The sequence below is a fragment of the Papilio xuthus genome, unplaced genomic scaffold, assembly GCF_000836235.2.
Source record: "Papilio xuthus unplaced genomic scaffold, Pxut_1.1 DF826776.1, whole genome shotgun sequence".
In the NCBI taxonomy this organism is placed as follows: Eukaryota; Metazoa; Arthropoda; class Insecta; order Lepidoptera; family Papilionidae; genus Papilio; species Papilio xuthus.
The window spans coordinates 1,400,573-1,419,102 of record NW_013531873.1 but is presented as its reverse complement, the minus strand read 5'-3'; the positions used below and the strand labels follow the sequence as shown (position 1 = coordinate 1,419,102).

At 35.6% G+C, this 18,530-nt stretch overlaps 3 protein-coding genes across 3 annotated transcripts; 2 read left to right on the top strand and 1 right to left on the bottom strand.

Annotated features, from left to right (window-relative positions):
• Positions 1-11,101: 11,101 nt before the first annotated feature.
• Positions 11,102-12,039, bottom strand: Rpb8 (DNA-directed RNA polymerases I, II, and III subunit Rpb8). The gene is made up of 2 exons (XM_013318881.1): positions 11,632-12,039; positions 11,102-11,307 (listed from the first exon to the last, which is right to left on the bottom strand). Exons 1-2 carry the CDS (start codon positions 11,922-11,924, stop codon positions 11,148-11,150), a joined length of 453 nt encoding a protein of 150 aa, XP_013174335.1. The 5' UTR covers positions 11,925-12,039; the 3' UTR covers positions 11,102-11,147.
• Positions 12,040-12,315: 276 nt separating this feature from the next.
• Nop60B (dyskerin pseudouridine synthase 1 Nop60B) lies at positions 12,316-14,250 on the top strand. The gene has a single exon (XM_013318981.1). It carries the CDS (start codon positions 12,468-12,470, stop codon positions 14,001-14,003), a length of 1,536 nt encoding a protein of 511 aa, XP_013174435.1. The 5' UTR covers positions 12,316-12,467; the 3' UTR covers positions 14,004-14,250.
• Positions 14,251-14,823: 573 nt separating this feature from the next.
• LOC106122772 (zinc finger protein OZF) lies at positions 14,824-18,007 on the top strand. Its single transcript, XM_013318860.1, has 4 exons — positions 14,824-15,815; positions 16,440-16,573; positions 16,913-17,024; positions 17,731-18,007. Exons 1-4 carry the CDS (start codon positions 14,925-14,927, stop codon positions 17,986-17,988), a joined length of 1,395 nt encoding a protein of 464 aa, XP_013174314.1. The 5' UTR covers positions 14,824-14,924; the 3' UTR covers positions 17,989-18,007.
• Positions 18,008-18,530: the final 523 nt, after the last annotated feature.

The window sequence follows — 18,530 nt, the reverse complement described above, 5'->3', positions numbered from 1 at the left end:
AGGAAAGCGACGCCCGCATTACGCGCCAATACCAATGCGAGCCCTCACAGATTATTATAATTTGTTGTTTTTTTTTTTTACAAAAATAGGTGAGTAGGCTGAATCGATAGCAACATTAAGTTTTTTTTAATTAACTTTTTTATTTTTCAGTTTCATGTCTCTTTTAAATAAAGGTTGAGATTCTAACATTAATCTATATATCCAAATTTTTTTCTTATATTATAAGGTGGCAAACGAGCGAGCGGCCACCTGAAATCGCTGAAATAGCGAAGTGACCGTTGCCCATAGACATACGCAATTGCATATGCGTTGACTACCTTTAATCGACGGAGAAGAGGATGCACAGAAATGAAATATCTTCCCTTTCCATGCATCCTCTCATCCGGAAAGTCCACTAACACTTCCCATCCTTTCCGTATAAGAAAAAGGATGGGAAGGGAAAGAGGACTAAATTAGGCCTCCGGGACGCACACTAATCAGACTGTACGCGGAATTACTTCCACTTGAAGCCTGTCTTCTGTGTGGTCGTGGTATTTCACCGGGCGAGTCGGGACTATTCGTGGGAAGATGTGAAAGCTCGCTCTACCACTGTACATTAATAAGATATGTTCCTCCATATACGACTTTCTTTGCTTTATCGTCATTATTTTATGAATATAACAAATTGCTAATATGTTACTAATATTATAAATGCGAATGTGTGGATGTTTGTTACAAGTCATCTCCAGAATGACTGCATGTATCTCGACGAAGTTTGGCATAGATGTATAACATAATCTGGAAGAACATGTAGGCTATTAACTTTTTTTATTCAGAGCGGACGGAGTCGCTGGCGACAGCTAGTTGACTGATTTAAATTTTCCCACAATGTTGTACAGTTGTAAGCGTACAACGCCCACCCGAAGCGAAACTCCGATTGTCTGCAAATTCATTAGCAGCAATGAATTCACGACCCATGGGAAAGGACCTATACTATGAACACTATGATTTTACATAACTTTAGGACAGTCCTAAAATTTTCAAAGTATAACTGTGCGTCTAGTTGAAACACTTAATAAACATATTATATTAGTATATTATTCATCATCATCAGCCCACTATACGTCCCCACCGAGGGGCGCGGCGCCTACGCCAAGTTAAGAGTGATCAGGCCATAGTCAAACACGCTGGCCAAGTGCGGGTTGGTTGACTTCACACATATCTTTGAATTACTTCTCAGATATGTGCAGGTTGCATCACGATGTTTTCCTTCACTGTAAGAACGTCGGATAAATGTACATATGTAAATTGGAAATGGAAAAACACATTGGTACATGGCGGGATTCGAACCCAGGACCTGCAGATTGCAAGTCAAGTGCATGACCACTGATCCACAGACGCTCCAATTAGTATATTATAACAATTAAAATAATACTAGCTGTCGCCTTGGACTCCATCTACGCGGAATTAAAAAATAAATAAGTAGGTTATGTCTTCCAGACTATGTTTTACATCTATGTCAAATTTCATCGAGATCCATTCAGCCGTTCTGGAGAAACCGTGTAACAAACATTTATCCATCAATCTAAACTTTCGCATTTATAATATTAATTAGAAATATTATTATCTATTTCGTTCTATTATTTTTTTAAAATAGAACTTTTTTGTTATACATGTTAGGTTTTTAAATTGAATTTAATATCCCCGAAATTTATGGTCACCCTAATACCAGGATATCCAACAGCAAAGTGACAATCAATGTATCGTTATTGTTTTCATACGTACAACAAAACTATATTCTTCTAATGCCTACCTATAGTATACATCATTTCAAATATCTTGTGAGCTCAAGGTCATCTGCGGCTCAATTCCCTGACACTATTCGGTGTGTCGACTCGTACGATGTTCCGAGCCACTAAGATATGTGACAAACTCAATACCTATATGTATTATTATAAAAAAAATATAATTAGATGCCTTGTTGCTGTCTGTGTTTTAAGAAAAAAAATATATTCGATTAAGTTTGAATTAAAAGAATCGAGTTTAACTTATCTTATGTGTCCCGACTTATGACAATGAAAGTGACAGCTATTCGTCTTGTCTATGTATTTTATTTTTATATTATACGGCATCAGGAAATAAAAGTAGCCAGTGTCTTCAATTTTAATACTGTAATATTATTTTATTGATTACACGTAGCCTACGTATCTTACTAATATTATAAATGCGAATGTTTAGATGGATGGATGGATAGATGTTTGTTTGAAGGTATCTCCAGAACAGCTGAACAGATCTCGCTGAAATTTGGCATACATATAGAACATACTCCTGAAGAACACATATACTATTAGGTGCGCAACTAAGTTCTCGCTGTTTGTCAGTAGATGGCTCTAGCAATAAGAGCTGGTCGATTTTGACATATCCAAAACGTCATGAACCAAGCCTAGACATATGGTAAACAAACCGTTGCGACACATGAGTGATTTTGTTTTCTCATTATTTACTTCTGTTCAAGTAAAAATGTCGAATTTCTTGCCAAACAATCGTCATTTGCGGGAAGTGTTGATTTTCTTTTTTCATTCGAAAAAAACGGCAGCTCAAGCGCATCGAAAGCTTCAAGAAGTGTACGGAAACGCTGCTCTAAGCGAAACTACATGCCGTGATTGGTTCCGTCGCTTCATAATACTTAATTAATACTAAAAATGTTTTTTTTTTAAATTCCGTACGGACGTAGTTGCGGGCAACAGCTAGTGTAGTAAAATAATCAATTACCGGCATAGTTTTTTTTATTTATGTCAAACGACATTATAATGGCGATCCGTCGGTAACGTGCAACCTCCGTGACGCTCTCCAATAGGAATTGCCTCACAAGATGGCTATCCGTTTGACGTTCAGCCAGAGTGACATTGACAGCTCACTCTTAATAAAGAATCGATTCCAATCGTACTCAATCGATGATCGCGCCGTCATATTTATAATCTGTGTAAATTATCGGGGCGTGGTGCGCGTCGCGACGCCCCGCGTTCCCGCCTATAAATATCTCCCGCCATTTTACTAAATTAAACCAATAATATAAATAAATTCAATGCAGAATTCATGAACCATTTTATCATTGACTAGATGTTACCCCTGACTTTCTCCGTGTCTATAATATTTTAAAAAAACTTGGTTGAAAAATATACACGTATAGTTATTACTAAAAGAAATATTTATGTTATTTATCAAGATAGAAACTTTCACCTCCTCCCCTAACTTGAGACATAAAGGTGACGATTTTTTTTTTCGACTTTTTATATCATAAGGTGGCAAACGAGCGAGCGGTCACCTGAAATCGCTGAAATAGCGAAGTGACGGTTGCCCATAGACACACGCAATTGCATATGCGTTGCCTACTAATCGACGGAGGAGATGATGTACAGAAAGAAAATATTTCCACGCATCCTCTCATCCGGTAAGTTCACTTCCACTTCCCATCCTTTCCTTATAAGGGAAAGCGGACTAAATTAGGCCTCCGGGACGCACACTCATCAGACGAAACGCGGAATTTCTTCCACTTCACGCCTATCTTCTGTGTGGTCGTGGTATTTCACCGGGCGAGTCGGGCCAAGTCGTGCGAACATGTTAAAGCTCGCTCTACCACTGTTGAAATATATTTGTCAAAACAAACATTAAATCTTATCCTCCCACTTTAATATTGAATAGATTAATTCCAGAGGTACTGATAAGTCTTGTTAAAATATATTTGCGTGTTATCAGTTATTCAATTTTATAACCACGAAATTCTATCAACCGTCGCCGTCAGAGCGCGTGGATCATATTTGCGTAAGGCACGCGCCGTGTGAAGTGGCAAGGATTTTCGCTTTCGTTTAACAAAGATAAACTACACAAGCAATCCCACATTGTTAGAACATTCGAATATGATTATAATCGATTTTAAAGGCCTATAGGCGCGCGTCAGACGCTTCATTTTAAACTAGCTGTCGCCCACGACTACGTCCGCGTGGATATATAAAAAAACTTAATTACGAGTAGTGTAGCGCCCACCCATCCATCTATCCACATCACATCCATCTAAACATTCGCATTTATAATATTAGTAAGTTAAATAAAAAGCAGCTCTTCAAATGAATAAATAGTATCCTATGTCCGTCTCCTGGCTCTAAGCTACCTCCTCTCCAATTTTCGGCCAAACCGGTAACGCCGTTCTTAAGTTATAAATAGTGTAACTAACACGGCTTTCTTTTATATATATATCTATAGATTATAGTTTGTTTTGTATGATTTTAAATAGCGCTGCGTCCATACTTGCATCGGCATTTATCTTATTATATGCATATTTGTTAGAAGGTATCTCCAAAACGGCTGCATAGATCTCATTGAAATTTGTCATAGATGTAGAACATAGTCTGGAAGAACACATAAGCTACTAATTACGTTTGTTTTTAATTAGCGCGGACGGAGTATCGACAATGCGATAGTAGCGCCCCTCTTACCAGTACAGATATCCTTGTCTATCTATAAATATTTACTAAATTACTAAAAGGCGTTGTTTTGTAAACTATATTAAACCAGATTCAACATAAAAAAATAACAAGGATCCAAGCGATTGTACTTTTAAGGTATAAAAACGTCGAAAAATCTTTTGAAGTGGGCTCGCTCGTTATAGCTAAGAGGTGGGCAAGCTGCGCCCTGATTGGTGGATAGGGGGGATGCGGAACAACCCCGTCCAATCAGAATCAACCCCTGTACGTGCCCTATCTCTCTATACCACCCCTAGGGTTATGTTTACGTTGCATTTTAGTTGTTTGTCGATTTAATTGATGCTCGTTTTTTCAAAGGTGCTACTCGAGGGGTAGGGAGGGTTTTAGGGTCGAGTTTTTAGTGTACACTAACAAAGGAATCAAGTGTTAAGGTTTCATTCGCTCGGTTGTTATGGCTACTTTACGTCTTGCTATAAATAAGTTGAGCTGCACGTAGACGTAACAAACTGCAACAGATATAATACTACGTTTCAACGACGTATGTCACTAACATTACGAGTATAAATGCGAATGTTTAGATGGATGGATGTTTGAAGATATCTTGCTGAATTTTGACAGTTGTTGAACACAGCCTGGAAGAACACAGGCTACTATTTTTTTTTAATTCCGCGCAGACAAAGTCGCAAGTGACAGATAGATGAATTAAGGATATATTATCAAATCTAGGTTATGTCATTTTTTACTTATATTTCAGTGAATGTCAACTCAATATGCTAGTACAGTAAATACGTTTTAAATAACATAAATCCTTCACGATCCTTCGATAATAAAAAATAAACTTTATTAACGGTCATATTTTGTTAAACAAAGAACAAAAGCAATACGTCAAACTGGTCACGGCAAGCGCAGGAGGCGCGAAAGCTGAAGAACAAAGCTTTTTGTTTTTAAAACTGTCGAAATTCGACACTGTTTTGACGTCGACCCCATTCAGCCAGTGCTGTATTTTAAAAAAAATGTGTCACGTAGCAATAAAAAAATCGATGCCGGCCGATATTTTTAAACGAAGAAAAAAATATTAAATGGCCATCGATAAATTGGAACTGGCCTGTTTTGATGCATTAAAACTCTTTTCGTATTAGTAATTTTTAAAATCATACTATTATTAAAATTTCACGCATTTATTTTAACAAAGAGAGCATCGGTGGCTCTGGGGTCAAGTACTGTAAGTCCTTTTTTTTTTTTTCAGAGGGGAATGCTTTATGCATACTCCGCGCCCCGGGGGGGACGCGGTAGTTATGTGGGATTCTCCTCCATAGCGGAGGCATACCCACTAAACCCCTCTGTTCCTCCAACGCATCGGGACGGGACCACGGGCACGCTTTCGCTCTCGTCCGCGGCAAGTACTGTAAGTCCTGGGTTCGAATCCCGCCATGTACCAATATGTTTTTCCATTTCCGATTTACATATGTACATTTATCCGACGTTACGTTGAAGGAAAACATCGTGATGCTACACATATCTGAGAAGAAATTCAAAGATACGTATGAAGTCACTGCACTTGGCCAGCGTGGTTGACTATGGCCTAATCACCCGTAACTTAGTGTAGGCTCCGAGCCCCTCGGTGGGAACGTATAGTGAGCTGATGATGATGATTTTAACAAATACTGGCACTCATACGTCGATATTTTTCTAGCTGACCAATGATTACTACGAATAATATCTTATCAAAGAGTATTGAAGGTCGGTTTGTTATTGTTTTTTTTACTAGACGACTTTCTTGGAATAAAATTTAAATTAAATCTAGGGTTACTAGTGATTTAATACCCAATTAATTCCATAATATCTTTACGTTAAGTTTAATAAGTGAAATTAAGTCTAGCATTAGCGATCGACTCCGTCCACGCGAAATTAAAAAAAATAATCTGTGCCAACTTTCAGCATGATCCATGCAGTTCTAGTGTTACCTTCTAATAAACATCCATCTAAACTTTCGCATTTATAATATAAGTAAAATCATTGAATTAAACCGAGAAGAGAAGTTGTCTATGGGTGTCGTTGACCACTTCGATGTTCCCGCCGCTTGTTTGCCCTCTTCTCTTATAAAAAAAAAGAGAAATCTTTGTAGGGTAAAGAATTTGCACTAAATGCATTGCACTAAACAACAGATCATTTTAATTTAATATGAAGAAATGCGTAAAGAATTTCAATAACGATCAATAAAACTTTTATTTTAAGCTTAATTTTGATATAATTTATAATATTAATATTAGATATAACGTACCTTATAAGAATCCAATAAGCATAAATCGTAATAAAATTTCTTTTTCATCCAACATGATTCACGCAATAAAACAAAGAAGGTTTCATTATTGTTAACTCACACTGGCAACTAAGAATCACTTATTACGTAAAATTTAAAAAAAAAAGATTAAAAAAATATTTATTTATAACTTTTATCACTCATTCTTGCAATTAAATAAACATAAAAAGATGCAATAATTTTATAATTTAAACAATAAAATTACACTTAATAACACTTTCTAAAGATAGAATTGTTTAATCACATTTCGATATGATTTAAAAATTAATCTATTATTGACAAATTTGTTTTTTTTAATATGCGTTATAGCGTCGCGAACGTCGGCGCTTGACTGACAACCAACGAGCTTTTGTCCCGTTCCCTCAGTATCCCGCCGGAGGGAACAGGGAGGGATGGGGGCACGAGGATTATCCCAACTGGTAAAGCGCGTGATAACACCAAAATGACACGTCTATTTTTCAAGGTAATAATATATTTTTATTGAGAAAGCTTTTAACGATTTTATAGTCGCAAAATTAAAATTATTAAAGATAGACAAAATTATTGTTATTTGCGATTATTTTGACATGTCAAAATTTTACTTACGGGTTCTAAAAGCTAACCTAAAATAACTTTATACACAGAATTATCCTCTAATTAAGGCGAATTACTAAGTTTACTATTTTAATGTAATTAATATGTCATTTATTACTGACTAGCTATCGTCTGCGACTACGCCCGCGTGGAATTAAAAAAAAATTGTAGCCTATGCATTCTTTCAGACTATGTTCTATATCAAATTTCATCCAGATCTATGCAGCCGTTTTAGACATACGTTCAATAAACATCCATCCATCCATCTTAACATTTACATTTATAATATTAGTAATCTACCGCATAATCTCGCGGAAATATCGAAGCTACCGCCGCCCATGGACATCCACAATTACAGATTACCTTTAATTAACCTTTACTCAACGCAGAAAACTGACAGAAAAAGAAAATTTTCCCATTCCTGAGTACCCTCCTTCGACAAATCCACTTCTCCTTACCATACTCATAAGAAATGGGAAGACCATAAAAAGAGAAGTAAAATTAGTTCTATGGTCACACTCATCAGACGAAAAGCAGAATTATTTTAACGTCAACTTAATTAGGTCGAATATTTTACTACATGGGATATATTTGGGTTGCACCAACAATATTCCTAGTATAAAAAAGGTGACAGACAGACGGACGGACCACAAAGTGATCCCATAAGGTAAGGTTATGTATGTATTTACATTGCTATGAACCTATCATAGAAATCATTCAAAATTTAAATTCCAGGCCTACTAGATAAGCTTAATGTTAATATATCTGATTAAAGGAATATGAAAATATAACGTCAAACCATCGTAATAAAATTACTACGAAGAACTGGCCGTAAACAAACAAAGCGCAGAGAAACGAGTTTTCTATAAAAAAAAAAGTTAAGTACAAACGTCATTTGCATATGACGTTTGCCTCTTCCCGCCTCCGACGAGCGAGAGGACGCTATTGGCTGAGTGACGACCAATCGACTTCAGCGCGACCGGCTTTACAAATGATATGATTCCCTTTTCAAAAATTCAATAAAATTCTAATTGATACGCTTCGATTGTTGCCAAGTTATTTATGAAAAACTAGCTTTTGACCGCGACTTCGTTCGCGCGGATTAAAAAAAAAACTCAATAAGTAATCTATAGTGGCTGTGCCTAATTGGGAATGTAGTTTAGATCAGTCTTGTAGTTGTCTGTAAAGAAACCCATCCATCTATCCAATTAAAATTTCTGTCAGATAGACAGACCAAAAGTTAAAACAGAGCGAAATATATATTTTTTTCGATATTACTACACAGATACAGTCCAATTTTGTTAATATATCTAGATAAGTAAAAAGTTGTTTGAAGGTACTTATTTACAGAATAGCACTGATCTCGCTAGAACATAGTCTATAAGAACACAGGCTGGCTAGCAACCGTGCGGTTAGCAAATTTCCTGCCTCGCACAGCCGCGTTGTGGAATGGTCCATCCTCGGCGGTATTTCCAAACCGCTATCATTTAGGGTCCTTTAAGAAGCGAGCTTATCACCATCTTAAAGGCCGGCAACGCATCTGCGGTTCCTATGGTATTGCTGATGTCCATGGGCATCGTTGAACACCTCGGTGTTTCCACTGTCCGTTTGCCCCCTTCTGTTATAAAAAAGGCTACAAATTAAGTTTTTTAATTACGCGCGTACATAGACGCGGGCGACTTATTATAAATTTCTAAGTCTGTTAGTTGCTATAGAATAAAAAATATAGAAAAAAAATTCTACACTGGCAATACTAGCATACTTTCCACAATTACTAACGCGAACATTAGTGATTTTGAAATTTGAATTTGGAACGTGGCTGAAAAGGATTTCGTACTTTCTAGAATTAAAAGTACTAAGTGGGTATCCCGTGACGTCAGTCGTGTCGCGATTTCGTCACGTTTGGAAGCCGTCTAGCTTCTATCGGTTTTATAAATCAATTCCAAAGTTATTTGAAAAGACTCTGTAATGTTTTGTATTCATAAATATTCAGTTTTTAACTTATTAAATTTAGCTCAGTGTTAGATGTGACGCGACAACAATAATAATCCATTAATTACTTACCCTGAAAAACTCACGATGAATTGGATAGTAGTCAGTTTAGCCATTTTAATTAGTAAGTTTTATTGTTTAATTTAGTTATACATTTATTATGTGCTGTAAAGTGATTAAAATCAGTGATATTAATTTAAATACTTTGTGCAATATTAATTTTCTACAAACAAATAATTGTGCATCAAAGTTGCTCTACTGCAGACATTTCCGAACAAATTTGACTAATTACGATTCGCCCTCGCGCCAACAAAAAGGTAAGTGAATATAAAATATATTTCTTTTTAATCTTTTAAGGTTACTCTTTTTTAAGTAAGATGTAATATTTACGTTTTTATTTCAAGATGTATTTGTTTAAGACAGATTAAAAAATCGATATTATGACAATATTTTTATTAAAAATTTTACAGATTAAAAAAATCTAATATTTCAAATAGCTATTTATTTTATATTAATAAATAATCTAGAAATACATTATCTCGTAATAATAATATCTACTATAGTCTTTAGTTTTTAAATTATATAAACAAAGGCAATTATCGCCGCGTCGTTGCAGACGCGGGCTCGTTAGCGCGACACGTGGCGCCTCCTGGTGGCAGCGCGTTGACGCGATGTTATTAGGAAATTCATTTATTATTATTTCGTATTCGAGTTGACTGCTTTAGTTTTGTTTTTCTTAAATTAAATGTTGGAACCTTTTCACCAAACTTTACTTTATAAAATCTATATAACTTCTTCAATCCAATCGTCTCTATTGAAAGTAATTTTTAGCATTTTACTCGCCATTGTTCAAAAGTTTCTGCGCGGATTAAAAAAAACTTAATTAGTAGCCTTAAGTAAACTTAAGTATGTGTTCTTCCAGACTATGTTCTACATTTATGCCAAATTAAGATTTTCTTACTAATATTATAAATGCGAATATTGAGATGGATGGATGGATATTTGTTTGAAAATATATCCTGAACGGCTAAACAGATCTTGATGAAATTTGGCATACATATAGAACATAGTCTGGAAGAATACATAGGCTACTAATTGTTGTATTCAGCGCGGGCAGAGTCGCGGGCGACAGCTAGTATAAAATAAAAGGCGAAACTACTTTCCCAAGCCGCGGGGTGAATTATAATAATGCCGCGTGACATATTGTGTGTTATAAAGGGCGTATGATGTGCACAGGACCACCGCGGCGATCACACACATCCCCAAAATATACAATTAGTGCTGTATTTTGTACGTTAAATGTAAAAACATTTGAATAAATGGTAAATAAGACAGTTTTTTGTACCCATGCGTATGAATCAAGTGTCGAAAAGGTTGAACGATTTGAAACTCAAGGCAAAACTTAAAATTTACAAAGTTAAACATGAAAATTCACCTTCAGCGTCATCTGACGGAACTATTTTTTTTATTCTGTTCAATAGTAGATGTCGTTAATTTTACTGCCATCTTTTGTCTAATAGAACAAGCAGGAGTTTTCTTAACTTATATACTTCCTGTCATCAGATGGCGCCATACATTTCGTTTTTTGTCCAATAGATGGCTTTTAATTAAACTTTAAGATATTTTTCAAATCTCAAAAATTACAAATTTGCTCGGAACAATTATTATATCATCCGACATACATACGTCAGGATTATTCAAAATTTGGTTATAACATAACTAAGGGAATAAAACCAATTAAAATATCTTAAATATATATATTTATACTCTTAACTCTAAAACCTTAAGACAATTTTTTAATATTAGAACGCCAATCTCTTCATAAGTAGGTACATGTGTTGATCAACTTCAAAGCCGTGCAAATTGTTAGCATCTCCTTGCAAACGCATCAGTAGACCTCCAAATGAGACATATGCAGCTAACCTTGATGCTGGCTCCATTGCTGCTTCGTCACCTTCTATCCTGAACGTTAAATGTTAATTTACAGTACAGTACAAGTTGCCAGCAAATCCAGTCATGCAAAATTAACAAAAAATTGTAGCCCATGTGCATCAGTTCAGCCATTCTAGAGGTATCTCTTAATAAACATCCATCTATCCAAACTTTTGCTATTATAATATTAATGCAACATTTATGTATGGTTTGTAAAGTCAGAATTATGTCCTTATTTAAGTTTGAGTTGGTTTCTGTTTCATGTTTTTTGCGAAGCATTTCTTATACAAGTTTAAAGCAAATATTACAATTAAATTGGGTCTATATAACAAATAAAAATAATAAACAACTAACCTATAAACTTTTCCTGACATAACGTACTCAAAACTGTCAGCCCTGTTCCCCTCCGTTTCTAAAGGATTCCATTCTCCTCCATCAGGATAACCGTTCTCCCTTAGTGTCGTGGCTAATACTAATCTAAACTTATCTCCCAATTCCATGGGATAAATCCATGAATTTATATCCAATATTAAATCCATTTTAAATGATTCAGATTCGCAATGTAATCGGCTAACTCGATCGAATTTCTTTCCCTCTGGATCCATGTCTTTCACATTAAATATATCTTCAAATAATACGCCTGCCATAATTTTTGATTAAATTTATGTATTCTGTTCGTTTAACTTAAAATATTGGATCTTACTAATATTATAATTATTAATAACAATTAAACAACACCACGCCGCTCTTTTTCCTTTTGACATTGACAATGACAGTGATGGATAAGGGACGCACGTTTTGGCGTTAACGAAAATCTATGGTGGAATAAAACGTGAATCGATTTTCACGATTTCCAGAAACATCAATGCATTGTACAGTGTTTTTACCGCATAGCTAAATTATAAAAGTATCCAGTGATATCGTAAAAAACTCTCGGTATCATTATAATTACGAAGTTTGAAGTTTTCAAGATTTTTTGATCGCTTCGATTTCGATTCACAACCATAAACAAAACTCGATTTTTCAACAAAGTGATGTCAGCACATCCCTTCAGCAAAACGCAAACGAACGACATCGTGAATCTAACCTATTTAATCGGCACGTGTGTTATATTGGAACGATAAATGTGTATTAAAAAGTTATTATTTTAGTTTCACATCACATATTGTGTTATTTGAAAATAATCAACAATGACGGAAGTTCTGCAACCGGGTACCGAAGTGTTTTCTGAGAAGAAAAAGAAGAAAAGCAAGGAGCAAGTGACGCTGGGCGCGTTTCAAAAGTTAGGCGATTTTAAAATTGAACCTTCGGAATGTGTAACCAAATTAGATACGGCGTATTGGCCTTTATTACTGAAGAACTTCGATAGACTTAACGTACGTACTAATCATTACACGCCTTTGCCTTTCGGTCATTCCCCATTGAAGCGTCCTATTGCTGATTATGTTAAGTCTGGATTTATTAACGTGGACAAGCCGAGTAACCCGAGTTCTCATGAAGTTGTGTCATGGATTAAACGTATTCTTAAAGTTGAGAAGACTGGACACAGCGGCACACTCGATCCCAAAGTAACTGGTTGCTTGATCGTATGTGTTGATAGAGCCACGAGGTTGGTTAAATCTCAACAAAACGCCGGTAAGGAGTATGTAGCCGTGTTCAGCCTGCATTCCGCGGTGGAAAGCATAAAAAAAGTAACACAAGGCCTTGAGAAACTCCGCGGTGCTTTATTCCAGCGTCCTCCCCTTATATCAGCAGTTAAACGTCAACTCCGTGTCAGATCTGTGTATGACAGTAAACTACTAGACTTCGATGAGGAGAAGAACATTGGTGTATTCTGGGTTAGTTGTGAAGCTGGCTCTTATATTCGTACAATGTGTGTACACTTGGGTCTTATGCTTGGTGTTGGTGGACAAATGATAGAATTACGTAGAGTACGTTCCGGTATTCAAGGTGAGAAAGAAGGCATGGTAACAATGCATGATATATTAGACGCACAATGGGCATATGAAAATCATAAAGATGAAAGTTATCTACGTCGAGTTATCAAACCTCTGGAAGGTTTGTTAGTCGCACATAAGAGAATATTCATAAAAGACAGTGCGGTGAACGCTGTGTGCTATGGTGCTAAAGTCCTCTTACCTGGTGTATTAAGATATGAAGATGGTATAGAAATTGATCAAGAGATTGTTATCGTAACTACCAAAGGTGAAGCGGTGGCATTAGCTGTTGCTCTTATGACCACAGCGACTATGGCCTCCTGTGACCATGGTGTAGTTGCCAAATTAAAACGGGTAATCATGGAAAGAGATACGTATCCGAGAAAATGGGGATTAGGACCAAAAGCTTCTCAGAAGAAGCAGTTAATCCAGCTGGGCAAATTGGATAAATACGGTAAACCAAATGAGAACACACCATCGGAATGGCTCAACAGTTACGTAGACTTCAAAGGCAAGAAAGCAGAAGATAAAGAAGAAAATGGTGACAATGATATGGAAGTGGACAGCAGGAAACGTACAGCTAGTACAGCGAATGCTGATGATCCTGATAATTCAGTAGAAGCAAAGGCGGAGAAGAAGAAGAAAAAGAAAAAGCGTGATCAAGAAGAGAATGAGGCTGATACAACAGTAGAGGCAGCGGCAGAAGAACAAACAGCTGATGATTCTGTACGTAAAGAGAAGAAGAAGAAAAAGAAGAAGGATAAAGACAATGAAAGACAAGAAGAATAAATAAGTGACATGAACAGTTTTTGAATTTGGAACATACTAGTTTTTTTTTAGGTGTTAAGAACATTGATAGCTTAAAACTGGAAGAGCATTACTGCCATTATTAATGTTTATTTTCAAATACTAATGTTCAACAAATATTTTTAAATGTTCCCACTAAAATTTTAAAGTAACTACATTAAAATTGCTATGTATTTCTCAGTTAAACAATAAATAGCTAAATATTGCTAGATATGCCTTCAACACATAACAATTCTCTGTTCTTCAATTATCCAGTTATTTCCAGCCATTACCAAGGTCTATGGTTGCTTTATGTTTTAAGATAAATGTGCATTTTGATAACCAAATATTTGGTGTCACTTGTCCAGTATGTTTAAGTATTTTTTTATTAATCTGCCCTAATTTTTAAATGTTACGGGTTCTTACATTCAGCCACTTTCAATTGATAAGTTTAGTTTTTAAATGCGAAGAATCAGCCCATTTTTTGTTTATAAAATTAAATATAAATTAGGTTATAAGAGAATTTTTTATAGATATATAAATGTGAAATAATTGTAAGGAAATGTTTATAAACATTATAATTTCATGAAAAAATAACAATTGTTTGATTTCTCACATAATTTCCTATATAAAATAAAGTTCTTCATATAACGGTGAAGGATGGCTTTTTTCTATGGCGATGACTAAATATTTGCACAATAAGATAAATGGCGCGAAAATGTAAAAATCGATATTTTTAATATTATTATAATTACTTGCATTATTTAATTTTGAAAATGTTTTTTTTTTTTACAAATCAAATCTTAGAAGCTGGTAACCCTATTCAAACGTCAAAGTATCGCTAAAATGTCAATAAGCTAAAAGTTTTGTTATGATTATAATTTTAACGCTTTATGTAATAAAATCTAAATAAATAACACTAAAATGTCTTTACATTCCACGTTAAATGATTCAAATTTATATACTAACGAATATTTCCAACAAGAAGATGTCTGTAGGCTATGCTGGAGTAAACAAGCCAAAAGAGAAATTATTACAAACAATTTAGAAGATATATCTATTATTAAGAATCAGTTAATAGATAAAATACTTTATTGTTTAAATATAGATATAACAGAACTAAACTATCCGAATAGAGTGTGTGAAAACTGTATCGATTTATTAGATGAATTTTACGAATATAAAATCTTTTGTAGCGAAGCTGATAGAAAGCTACGTACGATTTTAGCAGACAAATCAAATATTGATAAAACAGAAGAAACTTGTACCGTTAAATTAGAGAACAATACAATTGAATTTGAAAACTCTGAATATTTAAACACAAATTTTAATGATTTGAAGAACACTGATTTGGAAACAGACACATTACCAAAACACGTGAAAGATAAAAAAACGAAAAAAAAATCTAGTTACAAGCCTGTACGTACATTAACTTACTGTAATATCTGTAGAATTGAATATAACAGTAAAGAAAGTATTATGGAACATAATTCAACATATCATGGTATTGAAAATGGTTTTTACAAGTGTTTTGGCTGTGAGAAGAAATTTAAAAATAGAAATTCTAGATTAAGCCATGAGATACACTTCTGTAAAGGTTTAAAAGATGGCTATCAATGTAATATTTGTAATAAATATCTACCAAATCGTAGAACATATGAAAACCATATGCGGGCACATCGAGACAACATTGAAATGGAGATATCTGATGATATATTTAAGTGTTTCAAATGTTACAAATTGTTTAACACAAAAACAAGTTTGAAGAAACATATGGAAGTGCATAACACAGAGAAAAAGAATTTTGTTTGTGAGGTAAGTTAAGTTTTTAAGCACATTTTTGCACAATCCATTTTAAAAAGCAGTATAAGCATCCAACAATTAGCCATTAGTTTCAACCCCAAGTATATCTTTTTCAAGAGTAGAGAGAGTAAGTAGAAATTAAGTAAGTACTAATCTTCATATAGTCCTATTCAAATAAGTCTGCAGCTCAAAATCAAAAACAAGCAACTCCCCGCCCTCTCCCTCTACACCTAATATAGAATTCTGCGCAGCGTCACAAAGTTAAGAGCCACCAAGATATCTGAAAACTTATGTACCATTTTTCAACCAGATCACCAATTAACATGAGGTAGTAACAAGGGTAAATACTTCTATTTTATTACAAATCTAGCTGTCGCCCGCGACTTCTTCCGCGCGGAATAAAAAGAAAACTTAAAGAGTAGCCTATGTGTATTCCAGGCTATGTTTTGCATCTGTACCAAATTTCATCAAGATCCATCAATCCAATCCAATACATATCCATCCATCTAAATTAAACACAATTTGTAATCATCAGGTCACTATAGGTCGAAGTGAGGTAACTAGTCCATAGTCAATGCTGTGCGGGTTGGTATAACCCAATTATTTAATAGTGCAAATTTTACTAATAACTTCCAGAGTTGTGGTCGTATCTTTACTCGACGGGACTATCTAAACAAACACAATCTGACACACACAGGAGTCAAACAACATGTTTGTTCTCACTGCGGCTTCCGGACTACACAGAAGTCTGCCCTTACAGTACATATAAGGTATGAAAGTGTTTAAACTAAACAAATTAATTTATAAGTCAAATTCAACCTTTAAGAATTAAAAATACTAAGATAAATAGATTTTTTTGCCAGAGGAGGAGACACAGAAAGAGAATAAGTGCCCTTATTATGTGTAGCCTTATAACCCTTCCTGTCCTTATAAGAATGGGAAGGGAAAGAGGACTAAGCTTCCCGCCACCAAATATGCCACCAGCTAAAAGCATTGTGTCAACTGTATGTCTTTTAGCGGCATAGAGGAAATAAGGTGTGCCATACTATGGCGGCATGGAAATCTATAATCTCAGCTTACCCTCTTACCACTAGCTTATTGTGATTTAGGAAGCATACTGGCGAGCGCCCATATGTATGTGATGTGTGCCCTCAACGCTGCGTTTCCAGTTCTAATCTACGAGCCCACCGCCGCCGACATCTTGGTCTCAAGAACTACGAGGTGATTAACCAACCATAGATAAACGAACCATAGAGCCTACGCCAAATTAAGTAAACAAATATTAAATTCTGTGATGGCTGTGCTATTTCACTTTATTAGTTATTTTTTAAAAATTATAAGATAATTTGATGTCAGAGAAATAGTATTTTTGAGTAAATATTTTCATATTTACAAGTTGAGTTTTGATGATGAACTGTCACAAAATATAATCATCATCAGCTCACTATATGTCCCCATCGAGGGGCTCGGAGCCTACCCTAGTTAAGGGTGATTAGGCCATAGTCAACCACGCTGGCCAAGTGCGGGTTGGTTGACTTCACACAAATCTTTGAATTTCTTCTCAGATATGTGAAGGTTGCATCACGATGTTTTCCTTCACCGTAAGAACGTCGGATAAATGTACATATGTAAATCGGAAACCAAAAAACACATTGGTACATGGCGGGATTCGAACCCAGGACCTGCAGATTGCAAGTCAAGTGCTTGACCACTGAGCCACCGACGCTCCTAGTCACAAAATATACTGTAATAAAATTCAGTGTTATTCCTAAAGTTTGCCCCCTATATTGCACTAGCAGCGTGAGTGTAGGGTGAGGTGGGGCGACCGCCCAGGGCGTCGACCATAAGTGGGCCCAAAGGTGTCAAAAATGTCGCCCTGGGCGGCGGAACTCTACCCTGGTTAATTTTACTTTTTTTATGTACTCAGTGTAAAATATGCAGTAAGAAGTTTGGTTACAAGATAAGTTTGGACGACCACGTGGCATCAGCACACGAGCGTTCACAAAACCACACCTGCGGTCAGTGTGGTGCTGCGTATACCAGACAAAGTGGACTTCGTCGCCATGTTATGACCAAACATACTAAAGTTAGTTTGAGTACAGATTTACTCAAACTAAATGAAAAGATTGAAGAAAAAGATGATAATCCGAAATATGAAAAGACACAACTTGCATTCATTGTATAAGACTGAATAAAAATGACAATTTTTAGGTTGTTTTTTTTTTTACCTATTAAAATGTTTAACAGTGGTAGAGCGAGCTTTAACATCTTCGCACGAATTGTCCCGGCTCGTCCGGTGAAATACCACCACCACAGAAGACAGGCGTCAAGTGGAAGTAATTCCGCGTTTCGTCTGATGAGTGTGCGTCCGGAGGCCTAATTTAGTCCTTTTTCCCTTCCCACCCTTTTTCTTATAAGGAAATGATGGGAAGTGGACTTTCCGGATGAAAGGATGCATGGGAAGGAAAAATATTTTCTTTCTGTGCATCCTCTCCTCCGTCGATTAAAGGTAGGCAACGCATATGCGATTGCGTATGTCTATGGGCAACGGTCACTTCGCCGCTCGCTCGTTTGCCACCTTATGATATAAAAAATAATGCCATGTCGATTTAGTTGAAGATAATAAATTTTACTAATATTATAAATGCGAATGTTTGGATTAGATGGATGTTTGTTTGAAGGTATCTCCAGAACGGCTGAATGGATCTTGATGCAATTTGACATACA